At 38.4% G+C, this 9,332-nt stretch overlaps 1 protein-coding gene across 1 annotated transcript; it reads right to left on the bottom strand.

Annotated features, from left to right (window-relative positions):
- Positions 1–13: 13 nt before the first annotated feature.
- LOC101737954 (mediator of RNA polymerase II transcription subunit 7) lies at positions 14–3,545 on the bottom strand. Its single transcript, XM_004927780.3, has 3 exons — positions 3,160–3,545; positions 2,819–3,087; positions 14–345 (listed from the first exon to the last, which is right to left on the bottom strand). The coding sequence occupies exons 1-3, from the start codon at positions 3,343–3,345 to the stop codon at positions 141–143; spliced, it is 660 nt and encodes a 219-aa protein (XP_004927837.1). The 5' UTR covers positions 3,346–3,545; the 3' UTR covers positions 14–140.
- Positions 3,546–9,332: the final 5,787 nt, after the last annotated feature.

The following is a 9,332-nucleotide window of genomic DNA, read 5'->3' as shown; positions in this document are numbered from 1 at the left end:
TAATACACTGAGGTAGATGGTTACAATACTTTTAATATAATAATTGTTAGTACAATTGCCTCACATAAATCTAAATCCTAAGTATTGGAGTTGTTTATTGAGTAATGGATTTTAGCAGTCAGCCATAATTCACATAAATACTATCTCATATTATCAACTACATTGCACATAATTCTATCTAATTCAAAGCAGGGATCAGCCTTTTGAATATTGCAAGTATTATTTTCCATTTGGTCCAACAATTCATTTGGCACTTTGAAATTTGATTCCAATTCATTTTGATCTGGTAAGCTTTGGAGAGCATTCTGTAAAATATCCTGTACCTTGTCTAAGTGTTTCTTGAATCTGAAAGAACAGACTTTATTAGCTCTTATAACTGGATTAGGTTCCATGGATACCAGCATCTTGTCTATTTTTTGCTTCAGAGAATTCACACATTAAACCAAAGTCAAGCAACAATGGTCCGAATGGAAATTTAACTTGTAAGGTAACAGCTGTCCATCCACAAAAACACGACGATAAACAACAAATAATTTTCGAGTTCAATCTTGTGTTATAATATACTAGGCTGCACTAAAAGTATCGGGAATGGAATATTTCTACTGTTCCTGTCATATTAAAATCTTTTTAATTGAAAACTCCTTGGTTTTAAAAATCGAATACCATTTATTTATTTTAAAAAAGATTCTCGGTCTTGTCACGAGGTTTTGTCAAACTTGTTTAGTCGTTGAGAAAATGGAATTGACTCGAGAAAATTCAAGAGCGATGATTTATTATGACTTTCGAAGTGGTTTAACACAAAAACAGTGTGTTGACCGGATGATTTCTGTATTTGGTGATGAAGCCCCATCCAAAACCACAATTTATCGCTGGTTTGCTGAGTTTCAACGTGGACGTGTCAAGCTCAGTGATGATTCCCTTCAAGGTCGTCCAAAAACTGCAGTCACCCAAGAAAACGTTGATGCTGTGCGTAAGCTGATTGAGGAAGATCGACATGTGACATACCGCGAAATTCAGGCAACTTTAGACATTGGCATGAGTCAAATACAAATAATCTTGCATGAACAATTAGGTGTAAAAAAGTTGTTTTCCCGATGGATACCGCATTCGCTCTGTGAAGAGCAAAAAGCGGCTCGCGTTACTTGGTGCGTCAGAACTCTCGAAAGATTCCACGCAGGATCCTCAAATGCTGTATACAACATTGTATCAGGTGACGAATCCTGGATATACGCGTACGAACCCGAAACAAAAAACCAGTCACGAGTTTGGGTGTTCGAAAATGAGTTAAAGCCAACAAAAATTGTTCGTTCACGGAGTGTTGCAAAAAAAATGGTGGCCACGTTTGTCTCCAAAACCGGCCATGTTACGACTATTCCTCTTGAGGGACAAAGAACGGTTAATGCAGAATGGTATGCTAGCATTTGTTTGCCACAGGTCGTTTCTGAACTCCGTAAAGAGAACTGCAACCGCCGCATCATCCTCCATCACGACAATGCGAGTTCTCACACCGCGCACAGAACAAAAGAGTTTTTAGAGCAAGAAAACATAGAATTATTAGACCATCCGCCGTACAGCCCCGACCTAAGCCCTAATGATTTCTATACTTTCCCTAAAATAAAGAATAAATTGCGTGGACAGAGATTTTCATCACCTGAAGAAGCTGTAGACGCCTACAAAACGGCCATTTTGGAGACCCCAACTTCCGAATGGAATGGTTGCTTCAATGATTGGTTCCATCGTATGGAAAAATGTGTCAAATTTCGCGGAGAATACTTCGATAAGCAATAAATACATTTTTAAATAGTAACTTCGTCACTTCGTTAATTCCCGAAATTTTCAGTGCCGCCCTCGTAGTATCAGTAAACAATATCTGCTAATTTCTTTTTTTTTATATTAAAATATTTTTGTATATTACTCAAAACAGTTCAAATTTGGAAATCTCTAAAAAGTGCAGAGGGCAGATTTTGGTTTGAAAAAGATGATATGACATTATGAATACTAAAATTTTTTTATTGAGACAAGTTTAAGGTTTTTTACTGGTGGTGGTAGGACCTCTTGTGAGTCCGCACGGGTGGGTACCACCACCCCGCCTATTTCTGCCGTGAAGCAGTAATGCGTTTCGGTCTGAAGGGTGGGGAAGCCGTTGTGACTATACTGAGACACCTTAGAACTATAACTCAGGGTGTGTGGCGCATTTGCTTTGTAGATGTCTATGGGCTCCAGTAACCACTTAACACCAGGTGGGCTGTGAGCTCATCCACCCACCTAAGCAATAAAAATAAAAAAAAATTAAACTCATTACAAATCTGATTTTCATTATTCTGCTTCAATATCAAACATTGGGAGAACTTAATATGACTTTGTGTTTAACAGCCTATGGTAAGATTAAACACAATAAATTTATTCAGGTTCTACTAATTATAAATAAATTAACATAACATTGATGGGCAAAATGTCTGGGAATCTCAATCATGAAGGTACTGTGGTAACAGATAAAAATGTCTAATCACTAGTGGCACCTAATGTTTCCAACCAGTGAAAATCCAACCAGTGAAATTTAAATCAGACTTTCACATTACCACCCAATTAAAGATCATATTATAATGTTAAAGCCTAAAATAATAAAGGATAAGTCACACACTTAATGGTTATATCATGTGTGTGGCAAAAACATAACTTAAATATTTATGTTGGCATCTTTTTTATTTTGTCATTTGTGATCTGAGATCTATCTTTATTTTCTAGAATGGTTCCTTGGTGTCCAGTATAGATATAGTAGAAACACCAACATATGACAAATTAACGCTATTAATAGTACCTTGCTGCAGTTTCAACCCTCTGTCTTTTCTGCAATTCCATCATTACTCTCAATGTTTCTCTTGCTTGGTGTGGCCTAAATTCATTTAGAAGATGATGTATATGAATAAATAACAAACTTAGGTCTTCTACTTTTTCTGCTCTCTTTGGAGAATCTGGACAATGAACAAGCAAATCCAACAAATCCAGAAAATTTGCCAGCAGTGAATGGTTAAGTTTCTTCAATTCTCTTCTTCGTTCAAAATGCATAGGATACAATCTTCGAAATCCCTGAAGGAATTTTTTACAACGAATTATTTACATAAACATTTGTGTTTGTAAACTAGTTGTTTTAGGACTTACCTGGCTTTCTAACGAACGTATAATAGCATCATCAGCGTTAAAAGAATTACCAAACATTGAATAAGAATCATGAATAGGTCGAGGTGGTAGAGGAGCTCTATTTCTTCTAACATTTTCATCCGTGTAAAAATTTATATATTGCATTGGAGGCAGAGGTAAAGAGCTAACTTGAGCTGTCTCTGACATTGTGAACCGGGAATCCGTACGTACGATTCTAGCAAACACTTAATAAAAACGGAATATGCCTATATTTACAAAAAAAGATTTACATACTCTTAAATATTGTGTTAAATTGAAGAAATTTATTTTAAAACAACTTTACACACTACAGTATGAAATGTATGAATTATTATGAGCTTTGTCTATGCTTTCTAAAAAATAAGTGTTTAATCTATGCTTTAGTATGCTTTTTTTGTTTGATTGGCCTTATGGATAAGCAAAGGGAACATAGCTCATATATTCCAATTTTTGCCACCAAGGTCGAAGGTGTTGTGAAAGTTAAATGAACTTCAATTTAGAGGTGAGTTTATGACAACACCGTAAGTGTGGACAAAATGAAGTGAAGTAATTTTTCGCTAAAATTCTGAGAATGTACTGAGTGTTCAATGAACCTTTAGAAAAAAAAAATCCCGAACTGATTTTTGTCGAAAGATTTTTGATGTTTTATAACCAAAAAGAAATTTCATGTAAACAATTTGGCTTTTATAAATAAAATAAAAAAGATGTTTTATGGGCTTTGTTCCTTTAGCTTTCGCAAGTCGTGGAGACAATTAACTATTAAGGATGTTACAGGAAAGATTGGCAACAAACTTAGGGGTGGGGTGTGTCTATAAAATCATTTAAAATGGTTTCATAAAATGTATCACACAAGAAAATCAATGAGTAACTAAGATCTGTTAAGTGTATTATAACTTTGCAAGATTCTGGTGTCTGGATTGAGCTGGATCAATTGGATTATAGCAGTAGGCTCTCATACAGAGGACAATATTTTAGGTGTGTGGCGCATTTACGTTATAGATGTCTATGGGCTCCAGTAACCACTTAACACCAGGTGGGCTGTGAGCTCGTCCACACATCTCAGCAATAAAAAATAAAAAAAATTAAAAGGCACATCGCGATTGCGATTAAGTGGATACACGAAACTGCAGTTTGACAGTGTGGCGGGTAGCCATCATACAACGCAAGATGATTGACGGATGCCTGAATCTCGCTTACGACATTTTCAAGATCAGCTTGCTTATATACAAGTTCCGAACAACAACATTCGGACCGTCGGTCTACAGAGCAATTATCACCCGCTCGGTGGAAGATCTTCCCTTTATCGTATATCTACAGTAATAGTTGGCCCTACTGCAAAGCATGCTTTCTGTGGCGGATGCCTAAGTTTCGAGCTCTGCCTTATCTTGAAAATGTCGTAAGCGAGATTCAGGCATCCGTCAATCATCTTGCGTTGTATGATGGCTACCCGCCACAGACAGCATGTTTTGCAGTAGCGCCAACTATTAAGACTTGAAAAAATTCAATTATTCGCTAAAGACAATAAAAGTAGTTTTATTTACATTTCATACGTAATTGTATAACCCAAATAAAAAATGAAAAATGAAATAAAATATCTAATTTAGCAGACCTTTGGCAGGAATTCGGGATGTAAGTTTTATGAATTATTTTATTTGATCTGTATATTTTATATAATTTATAAAAAAATTCTTCAGTTTTAATCCAAGTTAAATTTCTTTTCATAATTAGTTCCATTTAATTTTTCATTAAATAAACATGGTGTGAGATAGGTATGTTTAGATACCAAATAATAATAATAATAATAAGAGTATTTTAGATCGCATAACCGTATGGAGGAGCAAGGAGTTACACGGTAGGTTCTACCGGGCTCTCACAGGGCCTGATGTAGACCAATTAGCTTCCGTGGCCTGGTTACGATTCAGTAACCTCTTTGGGGAAACTGAAGGTTTTATCTTTGCAATTATGGACGAAGTTATCATGACGAACAACTACCGGAAATATATTATATTAAAGGATGGGACGGTCGACATTTGTCGGGCATGCCACCGTCCGGGAGAGTCTATTAGACATATTGTTTCTGGATGTTCTCGGTTTGCTAACGGCGAGTACTTGCATAGACATAACCAAGTGGCTAGGATTATCCATCAACAACTTGCTCTGAAATATGGTTTTCTTGATTCTGCTGTACCTTATTACCAATACCAACCTCAACCAGTTCTTGATAATGGTCATGTTACGCTCTACTGGGACCGATCTATTATCACGGATAGGTATATTGTTGCCAATAAACCTGATATTGTGATAATAGATCGATCTGCACGTCGAGCAGTGTTGGTTGATGTCACCATTCCTCATGACGAGAACCTCGTGAAGGCAGAAAAGGACAAATTAATAAAAAATTTAGACCTGGCCCACGAGACTACCGCCATATGGCATGTTGATTCAACCATCATTGTTCCAATAGTTGTATCGGTACACGGCTTGATAGCGAAAAGTTTCGATCAACATCTTAAAAAACTTTCGTTATCCAGCTGGGTTAAGGGCCAAATACAGAAAGCAGTTATCCTCGATACTGCACGCATTGTGAGGAGGCTTCTCACTCTGGAGTCCTAACCACTGGTGGCTTGTGTCGTAGACACCGCCATCAGCGGCAATCTATTTTTATATAGTGTTTTTAAAAAATTGTATTATTAATATCTTTTTTAAAAAATATTATGTAATTAATAAGATTTTAAATAAATATTAATAAACAATAATAATAATACGAGCCGATTCTTTGGCCTTAGATAATACCGTTAATTGTTTTTGGCTTTAAAACAGAAGACTTGGGGGCTGTATGGGCTACGTTCCTCTCTATCGAATATTTAAATTTAAAATAAAAAACTAAATTATCCTACAGTGTATAATATGTTCCTTTTTTTAGCTATAACTAGCATACCTAGATATAACATATCTAAACGATAGATTAATATTAGATTAAGGTTCCATTGTTAATCGTCATAATCTTTTAGCTAATCAAAGGTCGAAGCTAGCTACCTTCCTTAAAGAATGCACGCGAACACTGTCATTGAACTGAACTGTCACTGAGTTCACACACATTTTTTCACTTTCAATAAACGAAAGAAGATACCACATTTTAATTGGTGATAACAGATGAATAGTTAGTTATGTTTCTTTTGCGCTTATTATTTACATAGATTCTGCAACATTAATGAATTGCAAAAAATATTCTGTTTATGTTCAGTAATGACTGAAGTTCATTTCAATGAATCAAAGTACTATTACTAACTATTATGACTTCAAAAGTACCTACCTGCTCTATTAGTACATTTATTTAAACTAAAAATAATAATTTAGTATTTAAAATAATAATCATAATTATTATTTAAAATATTTATAAATTAAAGGTTAGGTTACTTAAAGTACGGGCATGCATTCGAATTAATTTCTTCGAGTAAACTAATGAGTAATTGAGTATGTTATATTTTTCACATTTCTTACTTCGTTCAGCAACACAGCGAGGCCATATCAGGTGAATGAGTAAGCAAACCTATGACCGCCTTGAGCAAAACCGACCTGTCCATCTCCTATTACGATGGAAACTATCTTTAATCGAGACATGAATCATAGTGCTTACCTCAACTGCCGGTCTTCGAAGTTATCAAAAGCTAGGGTCCTTACTTGGCCGGCAACAAGACAGCCCAGGGCCGTGTTCTATATGTAAATTTTCGATACGAGAGTAGAAAACAAGGCAACTCAACTAGCGCCTCGGCGGGGCGAGTGAGGGAAAGCTCTCCTCACTACGCAGAAACCCGCCGCCGCCGAGCAGGGGGTCGGGACCGGGGTCGTATCCGTGACCTGGCCCCCTAAGAGCTAGGGGTCCCACCCGTTTTGTGTGGGGAGAGACCCAGACGTGGGGTGGCGTGCTTGCACGCTCACCCGCAATAGGAAGCCGGGTGATGGCAGACCGCGTTCCCCCGACCGCTCTGGGGGAAGGTGTAACGCGGCGCCATCAAAGCGGGCTCTCGGCCCGCTGAACGAGGGAACCGGTGGTCGTGTCGCTGGCGGCCACCGGTCCGGCGTCCGTGGGACGGTGGGATGGATGTAATGTGCTCTGCGTCAACCCTGTCCCGCCGTTTCAATAGCCCCGACTGGGCTCCGGCCCGGTCCGAGGTAGGGCGCCGGTTGTGAGCGGCAGGAGTTTTTAGTGAGGTTCAACTCCCACATACCCCACCTGCCGCGCGGGTGGGGATCCGGCGATTTTCTCCTGTGGGAAAAAAAAAAAAAAAAAACTCAACTAGTGCCTACGGCGAACCGTGTACTACGAAATTTGTATGGAATAGGAACAGCTTCCCTTCGTTTGCCGCTAGGGGCGTTGTTCCAACTCCATACAAATATGAGTTAACTTTTACGCAATCGAGAAGTTGAAAAACTCGCACTAAGTAGACAGGTTGTGGAATATTCAATCCCAACATATCCACGCATCCATTGTAAGCAAAGACCCACATCTATTAATTTCTCAGATCAATAGGTATGGGGCAATCCTGATTTCACACTGCTTTCTGATTTGGAAATTAATACTTTAAGCCAGTTCTTTACATTGCCGTGTCGCTCAACCTTGACAGGACTGTTCAATTAAACAGCTCGAGTTATCTTTTCAACATTTTCAAGTATAATTTATTTTAATGTGTACCTAACTTTTCGTTCAATGTTTTTCAGCGATTACCTTGCGGCATTAAGAGATACATCTTATCAGTTATTTCCAATGCTGTTGTCTGTGTCAACCCTATTATAATGGTAGCTATAGGTATTATTCTTCCGGCTATTGTTTTAGAATTACCCTTGATTAAAACGGCTGTCTGGAAGATATTACTTTTTCTAATGTGGGAGCCCCTTATACGAATTATATTTTTTTTGCCGCACTGCGCTTAGGTAACACGTGGGACTTTGGGACTACAGTCCATTAGAACTGCAGTTCCGTATCACTGCTGTCATACAGTAAAGTGCGCTTTATTTTGCGTGTGCATTTTATTTTCTTTAGCAGCGAATAATTGATTTTTTTCAAGTCTTAATGGTTGGCCCTGCTGCAAAGCATGTTGTCAAACTGCAGTCCCGTGTATCCACTTAAATTGACATTCGCAATTTTTAGTTTGTCCTCTGTATGAGAGTCTACTGCTACAATCCAGTTCAATCCAGACACCAGAATCTTGCAAAGTTATAATACACGAGGCTGCATGGCCTCACCCCATCAGGTTGCCCTGTGATCTTCACCGGGTGGAGGCCGACTCATACAAATAAAGAAGCTGGACCAAAGGCCTACTCCGCCCCCGGCATGGTGACGATGGATCATTGCGGAGAAGGATGAACTCTTCCTCTTTGGTTCCGCCACTTCATTCTGCGAGATGGTGGACTCGGAGAAATCTAGCATCGTTATTTAGATTCGTTGCTGCCGTGTATCGTAGCCATGATGGTCGGCAACTTCAATTCGGGTCTTATTTGCGCGATTCACTGTCGGCTTCCTCTGGGCAATGTGGTGCAGGTACCGGCCGAAACACCCATAGCCAGTCAGTACCGGCATTAACCGGAAGGTGAAACATCCTCGGTCACAGTTCATCACGGTGCGAGGAATGGGCGCACCGCCTCGATGGTCCGTAGACCGTAAGAGCAAATTACACCAACCTTTTGACTTACTTTCAAAGCTAATTATGTTTTGGTTTGCAATAAACTCTATTTTTTTTATTACATGAGTGGATGTGCCCCTGCAAGTGGCAAAAATGGCCCTCTATTTTTGCGTTTACGGAAGCCTTTATAAAGAGAATGTTACCTCAACCTTAAAATATAAAATGGTTTTTCTTACAACAAATGAGACTTCAATATTCGCGTTATGATGCCCACGGGCATCTATTTCATAAGCTAACTATTTCAGTTGGTTTAGCGTTGAACCTGTTTATCTATCTAGAGCAACAAAAAGTAATGGATCACGGAGAGCATTTTGACATCCCTTTCAAATTTAGTCAAAAAGTGTTTATACCCGCCCTGTATATCGCATACAACAAAGGTTGAACTAACTGTGAATGGATAATTGTTAGCATCCTATAATATCTAGTATTATAAATGCAGTTTTGCAGCAATTTTGTTTGCTTGCTATTTTTCGC

This window comes from Bombyx mori, chromosome 13 (genome assembly GCF_030269925.1).
Source record: "Bombyx mori chromosome 13, ASM3026992v2".
Taxonomy (NCBI): Eukaryota; Metazoa; Arthropoda; class Insecta; order Lepidoptera; family Bombycidae; genus Bombyx; species Bombyx mori.
This window is presented reverse-complemented; position numbering and strand designations above follow the sequence as displayed.